The following is a 16920-nucleotide window of genomic DNA, read 5'->3' on the forward strand; positions in this document are numbered from 1 at the left end:
CAACTGTTACGACTGTTGACAGTTACGACTATACTATGATATAACTACTGAACAAGTAAATCATTTTTGTATTGCTTTATTTTTTATGTTTTTCTATGACTAAAATAGTTTGTACAAAATTAAACGCAATATAAATAGCTTCCTATTTTTATTTTAGTTACGTATGTTTACTTTGTCTTAGTTCGCATTTATGTATTTTAACGTAGTTTGTTATATTTGTTACGTTTGTATTTTAAAGTGATCAATTTATAATTATGATACCTTATATTTTATGGGTCAGGTTTGCGAAATGAAAGACGCATATTTTCAAATATTTTATTTAATTGTTTTATGTAATCATCAGAGTTGTACAACTAAATAATCACAGTTGAAACAAAACATAACTATGTAGGTACAATAATTAATTACTGTCTAAAATAAAATAAAAAACGTGTCGCGATCGGAACACTCATACTTTGTACTGGGTTCTGTGCTCTGCTGTCTTACTTAAGTGTACAAAAAACTTTCAAATACATAGCGTTTCGTGGCGCTCCATACAAGGAGCAAGCGTGAGGAGACTCCTAGATTAGTGTCGGACGTAGTTGTTGAAATTTCTATGTAATAATAGCTTCGCCCAGACACTACACACAAATCTAATGATTATATAGTACACGAGACAAAGCAGAGCTTGAGAGGAAAATCAATATTCAGTACATTGCAAGTTTGTATACGGAGGGGAAGGTAGTTTACAAATATTAAAAATAACTTAAAATTCCTCCGTTGTTACGATTGAAATATATAAAACCGATCGAACGCTATCTTAATCCTTGTATATGATTATTGGCAGTGTAACATTAAAAGAAAAAAAACAGTAAAAACTAAAGTTTCCATTCACAAACTGACTACTTACATAAATATTAATTAACGAGAATTGCTTCATTTATTGAATATTGAATATTTTATGTGCATACTAGGTGTTATTATAGTATTCGAAGTTTACAATCAAACAAACGAATCTACAAAACTCTTAGGCATCAAACGCATAATAAATCAGTCATTTTAACATAATTCAGTATATTCTAAAATGTACACTGATCCTAATTCGATGTCGAAGTGAGACAGTTATTTAGAACCTGTAATTAAATTATTTTATTATAAATTCTTAAACATTATCATTACATTAGTGACTTCTAACGGTTGCATCAACTATCTCACGTCAAAATCGATGGTATAACTCTAGCACAACACTCTTATTATGTTATTGATATTTCCCTAGGTGCGTCTAATTTTATATGTAAATATATTGAATAAATAAAGTGCAAACATTTAACTCTACGGTCATTAGCTGCATCGACGATGCTAATAGATTGGCACATTCCCATTCACACCGATCTCACTCACACGTTCATACGGTAGACGACTTTAAGTTTACCACGAGTTTTCAACGATAATGTAATGTAATCAGATTCGATGTTATCCATTCATTAAACGAACACGATACGAATATAATTAATTTTATTCGTGAAAAACATTGAAACTATCAAATTTATGTTAAACGAATTAAACTCGTAGTAAGATAAGGTAGGCGACGTTTTATACGCACGCCTGACGCCACGTACATTAACGTATCTGACACGCACGCGTGCCACCTTTTGAGAACCTTTATGAGTAACGCATCGGGAACGTGATGACATTTAGTACTAAATATACTGTCATATTAAATTGATAGGCTTTTAGGAATTCGTATGGGTATAATAGCTTTATTTCGGCTGTCATAAGACATTTCATATAATGCGTATCATTATTTGTAAGAGTGCTTACACGGCTAGTTCCCGACACAGACATCAAACATTCGCTACAATCACACCGAACGAAATTCCGAACGCTACCCATATTTAGCTACTACACGAGTAGACCGTAGACCGCCGTGATAATTCTAATGTTTATCATCTAACACTACATGGAGACTTGGAGAGGAACACCAGTTACTGTACAGACTTAATATAAAATTTTGAGTAAAATGACAATTGTTTTACATATTTTAAACTAAGATAAACGAGGGCTGTTCTCAATATATACATACCCCAGTGATTTCTCACATGTAGAATGAGCATTATAAACTCGAGGTCCAAAGGGACATTAATTACTATAATTAATATAAAATATAACATATTTATTTTATTAGGTATATCGGTTTAATGCGGAAGGGCCATACATTAAGTGATATCACGTAAAGCTGTGGACTTACAAAATATTCGTATAAATTATTCACATTTATAGCACACTATCTACAAACACCCACCGTTCAGATTCACGTACAGGCCCTCTCGCAGTAATCCACTTACATAGATAACTTCCAATAAAATACTGACTCATAATATGGCTAAATCGAATAAAACTAATATCAAATATTTGGTGAAGACAGGTTGGAACCTTGTAAAAATGTAATCAAACTCACATACCTTAAAAGATACTTAAGCTAGCTATTGTATAAAATAAAAATTTTAGAAAATTGATAAGAGTTACACGCACGTATATACTAAATATATGGGAGTGGTATTAAGTGATGGTGACAATTGACTAATTAGCGGGGTGATGGGAGGTTTACAGTTGCTCGTCGAGTTCGGGCCCGTAGAGATCAGCCAGTTTGTCGAAACGAGGACCCCAGGCACCCAAATAGTCGTAGTCGTGTACCTCATCGTCGGTACCTACGCGGTTAAATTGGTACAATGTAATAAAGCCTTTAAATATTTGTCAATAATCTTACCTGCATGTATTAAATAAAATTCGGTTTTAAATTATCCATTTGAATATTACAGATGAAAAAAAATAAATCACAATATGTTTATTAACAAATGATTTTAAAAGTGGTACTTATTTGAAAACTACAATTCCGTCATAAAGCCTGCGATCTGTGAGTGCTCTTTGACACAAATGCTGCACATCTGTTTCAGTATATAAAAAGAACGACGTGACTGAAGCTTAAAAGTTCCCTTTAAGGGGAGAAAAATTAGAACTATAATTAAGACGGCTGCTTCATAAAGATGAGAGACATTTTAAGAAGTTACATAAGCAAAGTCGTAATTCATACGATCTGTGAAATGTTTGTCATTAAACATTTCGGGAACATGAAAAATTCTTTGATATAAATATTCAAAAAGAAATGTAGGTATAAAGAAATCTAATTATCCAAGTCACAGACGATTTGAAAAAAGAATGTGAGTAAAAAATATACAGACAGGATCACATAAACGGAATTTTTCCATACTTTTCATTAAATATTAAAAACACGCTTCAAAAATTTTTAATTTTCAAAATCATTTCTTTTAAGCGGAATTGTACATTGAACCGTATTTAGCGGATGCATTGAAATGGCTGTTTTAATTCACAATATATTTTGCGTTTTAAATACAAAACGAAACAAAAGAACCGCGTATATTATTAACTGTTATTGTATTATAATTTGAAAAATAAATTGCTCCTGGTGTAGTCAGATGTTGCTTTGTAAGACAATTTCTATTCTTGTATATATAGAGTTTAAATAGTTAGTAAAAATAAAGAAGATGATTTTTTATCCAGTTGTAGATGATACGAAGTACAGTCAGCTGTTGTAATCAATAGCAGTACTTCTAATATATAATATCCTGCTTACCAGAAGCAAGGGACGAGAGGGAGCCCGCAGTACTGCCACCACCTTCATACGCGTAATTCCTGAGATCGTCAAAGGGTGGTGCGTTAGGGTCACTGTCAGCACGTCGTTTGTGGTCTTCGATGAACATGCCAACGTTCGTCTCCCCTGGAAGTGGTACCACCGCGGGGGCGACCGATACCCCCATTGGACCCACTCCCAAACCTACACCCATCAGTGGATCTGCAAAAAATAATATATTGGAAATTGACGGCGAACTAAATATTCATAACGAAAAATTTGACTTTATACTATACTTATATTAAATTGAGTGAAGGTGTTATTAGAAATTATTGTTCCTTTTGAGCAAATTTTATTTAAAATTATACAATAATTCAATTTTACTGTTTCGGTATTTTCATTTGTAATTCAAATAGAACAATCAAAACAAACAAGATTTAAATTTATGTATTTTAACATCAGTATATTTAGTTTCTTCTTATATCTATTAAAATTCTTTAAGGATCCTTCGTTACCATCAAAGTCATTTTATTTATATAAACCCTAAAATGTAAGGGTTTACGTAAAAAAGGAGAGAACTAATTTTTTTCCCCTCGAGAATAATTAAAATATGTAAAACAGCTGAATATACTCAACGTAAGATAAGGATTAAACGTATTCGGAAACGAGGCTTATTTAAATCTTAGGATTATCGTACAAAGGCATTTTACGGACAATTTGATCTGTATATGCTTGTCCCAGTGGCGTGACTGTTTATTTCGTAACCACCCGGAAGCATTAAGGCTAAAACAGAATCGTTCAAACGGTATTTAATTTTAAGATGTATTTAGTTTCATCATGGTTAATATTTACTTTTTTAAATTACTTAAAATATCAAGTGGAAAGACGACAAAATAACATTCTGTAAATAAATATAATAACTAAAACAATTAACTTTAAATTTGTTGACTCTAAAATATAAAACAAATACAAAATCTTCAATTTAACTGAAAAGTGACTGCCCCACTTTGATAAACAGAAAGTGGATTTCAAAGGTTGTCTATAAATACACGAATTTTAATCAATTCGTTTGTAACGATTCATCGGGAGTGGTATCTCTCTGGAGCTATGTCAGCCGGAACAAACGACAGGCATGACGTTTACAAGGGTAGTGCTTTGGGTTTTAAGTAAAAGGCAATTGAACATACAAAAGGCTAAGGTCGAGAGGATCCGAACACGAAACTATCTATTGTCTGATTCGGTCTTTACACCAGTTAGTATTTCAATTCAAATTTATTCAATTAAATGTGACCTGAAACCAGTAACTATAGTATTTATATGTATGTATTTATGTACTTACATGGTAATTTTGTAGGTACGTGATCCGGTAACGGTCCACCGATGGGTATCTGTAGAGGAGTGATGTCAAATGCAGTCATGTCATCTTCACCGCCGCCCTCGTCATCGTAATTAATAATATTTTCACGAACGTCGTCGTCCGGTCCCGGGTACTTTATATGGGCTTCTCGACGACGATTGTACACCACAAATACCAGAACTAGGACTGAAATATTTATCTTAATGAGTACGTATTGACTGATTGATATATATAGAGTTAAAAGCATTTTTTGTACTCTAATGAAATAATGTTTATATTAAAGATTCAGATGATGTGAATATCAATAATTTAATGTAACTGCACAATATTCAACATTGTTAAAGCAGAGACTAGCTGTGTCATTGTTGTATATCCAAACGCGGGCTTATCGGCCTATTGTAACTGAAAATTTGATACTAGTAGCGTCGATGCATCTGTATGATTTATGGGGTGGTTTATAAGAGGATTATATTAGCAGTTGGCACAACTCCAGTAATGGTTTTAGAACTGGAGGTCGCTTAGTATACAAACAGATTACATTTATACAAGCTAGTGCGTATTGTGACTCGTTTTCACTAAATAGATTAAGCATTCAAATATACTTCTTCATATTTGTTATATTAAAAAAATATCAGGTGAAATTAAAAAATTGTATTGGGAAGGCGAACACAATATTAAATTGTTCCTTTCCAAAAAAATTTTTTTTAATTTCCATATTTTAAATAAATGCTCGCTCTCGATATTGCTGCTGTACAAATAGTACTGCAAACATACCCTGATAAAAAAATTTAAATCAATGTTTAACGCTTACATGATGATATTTTATTTTCCTATCGTAATAAACAGTCGCGTTGAAATTTGTTATCTCGCGTACCCTTTTACCACTTGGCTAGCCGTAGCTGTCTATAAATTTATCGCTTTACTAGTCGCATGCATCGGAGCATGTACAGAGCTTTTAGGAATATCCCTTACTATATGTGCATTTTCGGCTTTCAGAGCGTTACACTCACACTCATCCTACATAAGCCAGTCTTCTTATATTATACGATAGAATAAATCCTTCGTCGCTTGGTTCGCTTATAAACATGTTTATTGCGAGTTTTGCTGCATAATTTGCTTAGAATTTTAGCTGTTAACTTATGATTATGTATGCATTTTATAAAAGATTCTAATGATAATACTTACTTTGGTCTACAGATACTATCAAGGGACAGATTAAGTTGATTTACTTGATCAAACATCAAACAGACATGAGTTATGATTAAAATAAAAATGAGTTTACACCCAAATATCGGAGGAACGGATAGCATGCAAAAACAAAGAGGTGCTCACCTAAAAGCAAAAACAAACAGACAATGATAGCAATAATGAAATCCCTGGAGGGCATGATGATTCCGGAGGCAAGAAGTTCTAGTTCACAGTCATGTCCGGCGTATCCGAACGTGCATATGCAGTCGTAGCGGCGTGCTGGATCGCGATCCACACACTTGCCGCCGTGCAAGCACGGATTGTTCAGGCACTCGTTCACGTTCACACACGTACCGCCAGACCGAGTCGATCCACCCGGACACCTATACATTGTGCGCTTTACCTCTCGTCCATAGCGTTAACGCGCACTGAGCCCATAAAGCATGCACTACACTATATATGATACTATAAATGATATATGAGGGTGCTAATATGAGTTGGTGAAAGGGTGACTTGTCTAGACACGCGGGATGCTCTATGCTCACTCATGATAATAAGGAGGCAGACGAGGATGGCCGCCAGGGCGCCCATGCTGAGTTTCAGCGTTCGTCCTTCCTGTACAAGTTCGCAATTCTCGCCCCAGAACCCTTCTGGACAGTGGCAGCGGTAACCTGGTTCGCGATTGACACACGAACCCCCGTTTCGGCAAGGGAAGTAGAGACATTCGTTCTTGTCTACGCAACCTTTTCCGTCACCAGACAATACCAAACCCTCACCGCAACTAGACACCATATCAATGTTAACATATACATTATACACATATAAAGTTAAGAAATAGATTAATACTCTAAAATGTAGGAATTTTTAATAATTATATGAATACGCTTATAAATTATGTACATGTATATTAATCGTGTTATTTAATAGGCAAAGGTTTTAGAAAGCGGTATATATTAAATGTTAATAAATGATATATATGTAGTACATATAAATTTTATAACTATTAATAAGTATAAATAAAAAATCTCAGTGCGCGTTTCAGGAAAAGATAAACTTTTTAATGCATTCAAATTTATAAATAACAAAGTTGAATAAACAATTTGAAATCTTCAAAAAATGAAAAAGAATATTTTAGCAAATATTATTACTTTAAAATTTTGATTTTAGATTTTTGAAAGATTGACATTTAATAAATATTATACTTACGTGCATTCATATTCATTCCAGAGGTCGACGCAGACGAAGGGTTCGGTGCAGTGAACGTTTATACAGGGACTGTTAGAGGGGCAGTTCCGGTCTAAGTTTCTGGCCATTGTTGCTTGACCCCATTGAGTTCCGTTCATCGCCGGCGGCAACGGTAAATGTTTACCTTCTAATCTTATGTCATCTAGACAACCTTTCTGAAAATCTGCATATACTTCAAACGTTCGAACGCCGGTGTATTCGGCCTTGCCTCCAGCATATACACCCTCCTGTTTATCTACCAGTAGCCATTGATGGCCTTCAAATGTAAATGTTTCGTTATATCTTCTGCCTTCTCCTCCATCGATTTCGAGGGTCGCAGCGCTACCATATCGGCTCACTCTAGCTATATGCCACTGTCCATCATCCACTGGTACGGAATTCAACCAAACATCACGTTCCTCCGTCCGTAAGGAATTTAAGTTATAACGGAAATGTAACCGTGAATCCTTAACCTCCAAAATGCCATATTCTCTGTTGTGTTGATCGCTTACTCGAAAAAGTTCTCCATGAGGTTCCCTAGTTCTAAATCTTAGTTGTACCTGTGTGCTAAACCTGTCAGGCTCAAAACTCAATGCGAATTTTACGTAGCTCTGTGGTCTAAAACTTGTTGGTGTTGTTGGTAGATTACACGATGGTCCCGTCCAACCGGGCTGGCACTGGCATCTAGCTTCCGAGAAACTTCCGACACAAGTGCCATGTTCCCAACATCTTGTCGTTGTGTCAGCCTGATTACAAATTTCTTCTGTTTGCGGACACCCAGCTACAGAATTTCTAGAGAGACCAGGATGTGCTAAATCATATAATTTACTATTGTGTATTAGATTTCTAACACACCCATCAAATCCTTTTCCAATTGGCATGTACTGCCAATGGTAATGTGTAGGATCAAAATGTTCAATGTATAATCCACCAATTTGTAAAGGTGCATTGACATTTAAATATTCATTAAATGGTGGTATCGTTCCAGATGCTTGACAAGTTGAGTCGTCAAATTCGGGTGGAGTTCCGTCTTCCATTTCCTGAATATCCGCCGATTTACAGAAATCAACGATCATTCTGACATTTTCGGTATCCCAAAATATGTCTAGTCTATGCCACTCGCCATCATCTAAAGATTTTTTAGTTTTTACCCTCAACTCTAGTGTACCTGATCCAAAATCAATTAATAATCTTGGATTTCCTCTTTCTAATTCAACTGAAATGAAGTCGGATACAACTATTTCTTCTGGTTCGGGCGGCACAATTGGTCCATTATAAAGTAAAACTCCTTCGGACTTCCTGGTAATAAACTCAAAACTTAAATGAGAGCTATCACACATTTCTAACGAAGGATACCAGGCCCAACCTGTACCTCTAAAACTCCGTGATGTCTGTTGACACCTAGGTCCTGTATATCCGGGCGGACATGAACAAGTCAATCCATATTTACCTTCTATACATCTACCACCGTTATAGCATGGCGAGTTACGACAAGTTTCAGCTTGAGTGAAATTTCTAGCACCACAAGTACATTCCGCAATAACATCAACACGAACGCCAACAAGTGCTGTTTTATTTGAATTAACCATATAAGGCAAGTTGCTAATATCAAGAACATTAGTACAAGAACCTTCGCACATTTGGTTTTCGTAAAGACATTCATCTATCCCTACCATGGTTATATTGATTCCTACGGCTCTTTCTATTTCTTCTCTATGCATAAGTACTATTCCATTTAATCGTATTGGTTTGTAGTAATGAGCTCCATGGGCAGAAAAACGAATATCAGTTACAGGTGGATGTTTTTTCCTCAGTTGTACACTGAATACATCGATGTTTTCACGTTCTGTGTTAAGCAAATCCGCTAATTTATCCTTGAATATATCTAACTTACTTCTAGAAACACTTAGAGTTTTATAATTCCATACTCTTATAAAATCTTCGTCAGATATACCTGATATTCTTATAGAACCCGAATTCATGATTGCTTCAGACGAAATTTCTTTGACATAAACGGTGACGTTTGCAGGTACATCAGTTTGCGTATGTTTTCGATCGTATACTTTGAATTTTAAGTGATATCTACCTTCTCTTGTTTTGTGTTTCATTTGAATCATTCCAGTTTCTTCATTTAATGTAAAGTTAGGATGTTCTGAACTCTCCCAGAAAAATTTCTTGTCTGGTAAATCCCAATCATCCAAATCATATACGTATACTCTTCCAATTTCTGTATCTGGTGCTTGCCCTTGATAATTATAAACTAAGATTTCCTTAGAACCTGGTTGCATTTTATTGTCATTCACATCACCAATTACGACTGTTAAAGTGCTCGTTCCAGTCATAGCTGGATTACCGTGATCTTTTATAATAATGGGAATGAGATATTCCTTTTGTTGTTCTCTATCAAATGATCTTAAGGATGAAACAATTGCCATACCATCACCGTTTGCACCTTTTTGGTCTTGTTCGACCTTGAAAGAGGCTCTTATAATATCATCAGCACCCGGATCTAGTCGAAATTGGAATGGTGGACCATTGCTTTTAGATCTATCATCGTCGTCTGTTGCTAGAATTTCAGCCACTTTTTTAGGTGTTATATGTTCAGTTAAAACGGGTCTATAGTCTTTTAGGAATGTGGGTGCGTTATCGTTTATGTCTTGTACGATTACTGTTAAAGTGGCTGTTGCTGTCCTTGGAGGAACACCGTCATCAATAGCCAAAATTTTAACTTGATGTCTGGGTGTATCTTCCCTATCTAAAGATCTTTGGATGCTAACAGTACCTTCCTGGTTAATTGAAAATTGACGTTTCCTATCAGAGGATCTATCAATAGCGTACGAGACTTTACTTTTACCTCCTTGGTCTGGATCCGTGGCTTTGAATGTTTCGAGGCTTTTTCCGACTTCTGCATTTTCATACACAGATACTTCAATATTTGCTCGTTCAAATTGCGGTTTGTTGTCATTTATATCTCGAAGTTTCACAACTACCCATGAATAAGCTACGTGATACTTATCGTTATCATTGTCTTCACCTTTATCATTTACTTGTATTCTGAACCTAAAACCGTTACTTTGCAACTGATCCTCATAATCTAATGGCTGTACAATTTTAAGGGATCCAGTCCCATCATTATTTCTAACCATTGTAAATTTATCAGCACCATATCCACTGTTTTCTATAACCTTGTATTGGAATTTATTAGTTTCATCTTCATCGTGAACTGTTACTGTGAGTATCGGCATTTCAGGTAAATTCGTTCCATCTGTTTCATCTACTTCCGTGAACCATTCATCTTTTGTGAATTGAGGTGGCATATCATTTATATCTTTAACTCTGATTGATGCTGTACCTGTTCCTTTTAACCCCCCTCCATCCGAAGCTACTATTTGTATAGAATAATCTGGAGTTCTTTCACGATCCAAACAACACACTGCTGTTTTAATGACCCCGGTTTCTGGTTCGATTTCAAAAATAGGAGAACCTGTCTCTTCCTCGATAACATTTTTCTCGATGGAATACCAAAGTTTTGCATTGTTACTCTCAGCTGGATCATCATAATCAATTGCAGTCATTGTCATAACAACCATTCCCGCTGTACCATTTTCTGTTACATTACCAAAGTAAACACCTTGTGGGAAAATAGGTGCATTGTCATTAATGTCCTTAAGATTAACTTGTACATCGGCATAACCTACAAGTCCTTCTCCACCTTCATCTTGAGCAAATACTGTAAATCTCCACTGAGGCCGTCCATTAGGTTGATCTCGATCTAAGGGCTGTAAATCAAAACTTTTAGTCTTAATAAAAAGCAAAAAAAAAACAAATCCATAATTAAAAATTATTAATTTAAGGTGAAAAAATAAATTTTTACTTTACCTTAAGGACAAAGATTTCTCCTGTCGTTCGATTGATGTCGAATTTGCTATTTGAAGGATTATCTGGGTCAATACCCTGGCCGGTAAGGAAATAAACAATATTTTGTTGCCTATCCTTGTCGCCGTCTGTCGCAGTGACCTGGGTTATGATAATGAAAATTAATTATCAGTTTTTAAAGTAATTTTCGCAACAAAAAACTTAGATTGCCAATAAATGGAAGATTATGACTACTACTACTACTACTACTCAAAAAAACTACTTCATTAGACGGTGCAACAAGTCAATAAGAATGGCAGTATCATAAATCTATCAAATTACTATTGAAATGATGAATACCACAATATTTAAATAAATATACTAGGCCTTTGTTTTATTTGTTTTAGATATTTTATTAAATATTTGTCTTTGTTTCTTTGATGAGAATTATTTGAATTCAAAGTTATCTACTTTTTTGTCCAAAATGAAATATATATTTAAAAAATATCTTTTTGATTAAGTTGTTATTGTTATCATAAGGATAATAAAATATGTTAATCGAACAGACTAGATTTATTTGTAATTATCTATCTCAGAGGTGTAGAATATTAATTACTATTATAGTGGATAAGATGTTGCGGAAGTTTCTTTAAATTATGAACCCGCTAATATTCGCAGATTGTTTGCAAAGGGCTCGGCTTGAAAGCGACAGCGGCTGTTCCGTGCTAACGGGGGCGTCGAAAACTTTGCTCTTTTTAAACATTCTCCGAGCAAGTTTCAGGATATTTAAAGAGTTAAGCAAAGTTCCGATAATGTTAGAATAATATAAATCAATTTTTTCCTTCTTTTTTATTGAGTTTTACCAAGTTGCTAGCTTTTCAAAAGTCGTGAAGATAAAATAAAAATTATATGTGATTACTATTGATAAAATTAAAAAATATCTCGTTGAAACGAAATATGTTCAAGATGATGTAACACATGATGTAAAACATGAAGTATACTCCGGAATTTAAATTAATATTATGTTTAAATTTTACAACGGAATTATAATAATTTCAATATCAATGAAACCGGTTATTCCGACTGAGTCAAAATTATCAACACATCCATTAATTTAGACAAGAAAATAGGAGCCTTATTCTCTTTTGATTGGACGGCAATGGGAAATGAAGAGGGTCGACGTTTGCGTAATCACTTGGATCATTTACGAATATAGACCAATTATAAAAAAAAAACTCTTAAAATCACCGGTAATATTTCCTCTAACTTTGATATATCTCTATTTATGACTAAACAATATGACTTTTTTTATTAAAAATCTAACAAAAAAATCAAATCCAAGCCTCAAAAAAACGTTAGCATAATTTCATCATTTTCATTTTTACTTTCTTTTCAATTTTATCAAGATACTCTATATAAATTACTTCAACTTACAGATTATAAGCCTCAAATAAAAACATTCCAATGAGAACCCTGATTAAGATTCAAATCCATGGTATAAAAGAGATTTTTCAGATATCTGAGGCTTTAAACCTTTTTCCTATCAAAAAGTAATTAAAACTAATTGAACAAATGTTAATGTAAAATTGACTTGTGAATTGAAAATAATCTCTTACTTTTTAATTTCTTTAAGTGTTTTCTTAAAGACGCTTACAAAGATGTTTCATTAAATTGAGTAAACAAACCAAACGAAGGCCAAGTCTACAAAGATCATGGTATACAAAAAAAAAAGGCTTTGACACTCTGCTTAAATCACTAAGATTAGAAATGGTAGGATGGTTTAATTTAACATGCAAAATAATAGAACGAAGAGGAAGTACCAACTTTCAAATCTTCTGTACCTAAATACAGTAAATAGTCACACAATTTACAACTTACCTTAATAACGATTAAAGGAGAATGGAAAAATATATGTATATAGAAGGGATGACTGTAAAATGAAATTAAAAAGATTTCGATGAATATCAATGAAGGAGGTATTTAGATAAAAGTATAGTTTTATCTTAAAAAAAAAAGGGAATTAACAAACTAAAAAAAAACCTGTATAAGGAAGTGGGGGTAGGGTCCTGTTTCCTCTAAGGCCTGGGTGATATATGCGCTGCGCGAGAACCGAGGTGGCAAATCGTTGATATCTAGTACGTGGACCACCACACGAGTTGAGTTCTCGTTTCTGCCGTCCGACGCCACCAAGGTGAGCTCGTACTGTGCACAAGCGCACATTAGCTCATGCCCATGCAGTAGAAATGCTGCATGAATATCTATCAATTCATGCAACATCTCTAAATCATAGCATCTAAAAATTATGGCAAGCAAAATTTTAACAATAAAATAAAACATAAAACAAAAATTAGAAAGTCGGCAATACTGCACGAAAATATAAAATTGTTATAAACTGCCCAGTTTAAGAACAGTTTTATAATTGTCGACATACACTGTAAATCATGAACAAAGTATAGAAAAAAATATTTTAGACATTGATTTTTATATTTTTGTCTTTTTACGTGAAGACGTTCGTTTTTATGTTGTCACGGCCGATAAGAACATAACTTTGCCACAACGTTCAACGAATGTATACCGATTGTATTATAGTTAAAAAGACAATGAGTTAAACTGCGATGTGAATCATTTAATTTTATACGCTGTAATTAGTATAATTCGTTTATTTAAATTAACTATCAGCTTCAAATAGCTGTATTGAGTATTCGGCCAGTTAAAGCTAAAAAGTGAAACTTCTGTAATTAATTTATTTTATTTAAATTGACTTTAATTGTGTAGTCTTATAATTAATTTAATCTTTTTTTGTACAAAATATTTAAATTTAAACAAAATATTTAAGAAACTTTCACGTTTTTAAAATATCTCATCAGTAATTGGTCAAAAGCAAAAATAAATAAAAGAAAAAAAAATAAAAACACAGGAATACAAGATAAAAATAACATCAATGACACTAGCTCGACGACACTACATCAAAACGACACAACGATAAAACCATGCCATGCAAACACTATAAAAAAACGATGGAGGGTCAATAGAGATATCGGAAAATAACTCCATGCGATTCTTTTTACACAAATAAGCCTCAAAATGGACTAAAGAATCAAATGAGGTCTTATCGTCACGAAGCGGACCTGAAGCACACGCTTGGGAAGATTGCGGTCATCTTCTTCTGTGATTTGGGTACGATAGGTCGGTCTCTCGAACACTGGTGGGTTGTCATTCACATCCTTTACGTGGATAACCACTGTCGTATAGTTCTCTTTTAGATTGTCCGAAGCAGCCAACTTCAACTCGTACTGTTTGCCCCGATACAAATTTAACTTAATTAATAAACCTAGATTTAACTATACTAAGATTTTTTCCCTTACCCTTAATTCATTTTTAAAGATTACCGTGATATAAAAGGAAGCTATAATTAAGAACTCTGATTACTTTGAAGATAGACATTTATAATTTAGATTAACAAAGTTATTGGGCCTTAAAGCAACGTAAAATTTGCTGCAAATTATATTTAAGTTACAAGACATTTTTACGATGTTAAATATGTAATTAACAAGACACACATATACTGAAAGTAAACGGGAACGATAAAATCTTGAGCGGCGTTTGCTTTTAACAATAGAGGGGGTGGCATTTGTGGTTGGGACCCGGGCAAGTTATTGGCGTCATCTGTCCATGTCACTCCGTTATTTCCTCAACCGGAAGGAAAATGGTTTGTTCAAAAGTCATTTCGAGCATATTACTATAGCAAGCACCATATTGTAAAATTACAAGAAATTAAACGTTTTATTGTACGACCACCTTCAAGAAACCAAGCCAAGGAAAGTATAATAACTATTGAAATAGCACTTTCACCGATAGATCTGTTCTAAGTATTTTATACATCGCATCCATATTTTAGGTGACTTTGATTTCTGCAATGCTTCTTTACAGAATTTACAGCTTGCCCGAGTTGAACATACGGAGCAGGCATGAAATTATTCCCACGTACAACAGATGTTCTAAATAATCTTTGAATATACAGCAATGTATAATATATTTCTCTGACCATACGCTGAGCTAGCTAGACAGGTTACTATATTATTAAGTCAATTTATACGTGTTTAAGTTGAAAGACATTAAAGTCAGAATCAGTTACAATTGGATAAAGTAAAACGGATTTTACAAAATAAACTGGTTTACATCCATCCATTTAAGCTTTACGAGGATCTGCTATTTAATGGCAATTCAGCCCTCGGCAGTTGCTCCGCCGGCTTGCTTAAATGGGTATTAAAGATTAAATTATTTATCTCGCGAAAAGTTCAATGAATCTTCTCAAAGGCAACAAAGACCAGTAAGTATAGCTGTATAATCCAGATGCAATAAGATATCGATAGTATTCTTTATAAATACAATTGTGAATATTGTTCTATACTCTCAAACTGCTTCCATAGTCTGCTTATTCTAAAGTTACTAACCCTTTATCTCAAATCGGAATGGCATAATATTTAGTTAAGTCGGCCCCGTATTATAAACTTTAGACCTGTATCATTTTATATGATAACTTTATCTTTTGGTTATCATAGATACAAAAACTTATTTCGTATTCCAAAATCAGGGACTCAATACAACGACATTGTATGTGTGTATGTGTGTGTGTGTAAATGTCAAATGTTTTAGTACAACGCATTTTGTCCGAGTGCCAACGCCACGGCTATCACGACAGTCATTTGTAAATGGCTGACTTACGCCCTTAGGCCATTTGCTGAAATAATGGTATCAAGCTGCGGCTAAAGTATCATAGAAAAAGCCTTCGCTGTTCAAGGGATCTGATTTAGGGAATGGACTTATTTATTTTTATTTCACTATTAAATATTTCACAACCAAATTCTGTATCTTGAAATGAATAAAGAGGTTAAAATTGCCATTTGTCATAGAATTCTATTACCATCATGTATTATCAATTTACTCGTGATAAATTGGAGGCGTTTGACATGTTCATATTAACAGCTGTTCAATTGCTCATGTAACGTGAAGACTTACCCGTTTCCTAGTTTCATAGTCGAGTGCACCCGCTACATAGATAGCGCCCGTCATGTTCTTGACGGCAAAAGCACCACCTATGTTACCGCTCGTGATCTCGTATCGAATACGCGAAGCTGTAATAAATAATGTAGATAAGCGAATGGATGCAACGTTATTATACAAACTGTAAGTATTATAATATCTTTCCTGGAAGAAGAAGTTAGCCTTATTTATTACCTTTATTTGTTAACACTGTTCATATTTTAGTAAAATTGTGTGGTATGTTTTTTCTTTTTACAAAAAGTATCAAAGCGTACTTCAACTAAAATTATTAAATTTTCAAATATAAAACAAAAAAACGTGATACATATAACAAAAACAAGAATAAAGCAAAACTAAATTAAATTACTTTCATATTCAAATGGAATGGTAAGCATATATAACAATTCCAAACCCACTTGAGTCGAGTTTAGCAAGTCTCAAAAGAAGCTCGAATAATCAACCCCTCAATAATGTCGAAACTTCATGCTTCAACTCTTAAAAGTGAGTAAGAAATATTGTAGCAATTTCTCTAACCACTTTAAGTGCTCGATGATCGAGTGGTCGTATAAAATATTGAAAATTTGTAGTTCCTAGAACAAATTTCCTTGAAGAGATTTTTTATGCC

General features: G+C 34.0%; 1 protein-coding gene across 7 annotated transcripts in view; it reads right to left on the reverse strand.

Annotated features, from left to right (window-relative positions):
• Positions 1-303: 303 nt before the first annotated feature.
• LOC116779435 (neural-cadherin) overlaps positions 304-16920 on the reverse strand; it is a 197168-nt gene continuing 180551 nt past the window's right edge. For 3 of the 7 annotated variants that reach the window (XM_061521674.1, XM_032673705.2, XM_032673706.2), the window contains 8 exons: positions 16272-16387; positions 14381-14545; positions 11277-11414; positions 7380-11176; positions 6318-6556; positions 4968-5171; positions 3632-3850; positions 304-2687 (listed from right to left, as the gene is read on the reverse strand). In XM_061521674.1, the coding sequence (XP_061377658.1) occupies positions 2584-2687; positions 3632-3850; positions 4968-5171; positions 6318-6556; positions 7380-11176; positions 11277-11414; positions 14381-14545; positions 16272-16387 (4982 nt within the window). In that variant the 3' untranslated portion in view covers positions 304-2583. Of the gene's footprint in view, positions 2688-3631; positions 3851-4967; positions 5172-6317; positions 6557-6718; positions 6955-7379; positions 11177-11276; positions 11415-13292; positions 13455-14380; positions 14546-16271; positions 16388-16920 lie in introns of those variants that run through there. The other 4 variants (XM_061521666.1, XM_061521670.1, XM_061521665.1 and 1 more) reach the window with 4 other exon arrangements.

The sequence above is a fragment of the Danaus plexippus genome, chromosome 2 (genome assembly GCF_018135715.1).
Source record: "Danaus plexippus chromosome 2, MEX_DaPlex, whole genome shotgun sequence".
Lineage (NCBI taxonomy): Eukaryota > Metazoa > Arthropoda > Insecta > Lepidoptera > Nymphalidae > Danaus > Danaus plexippus.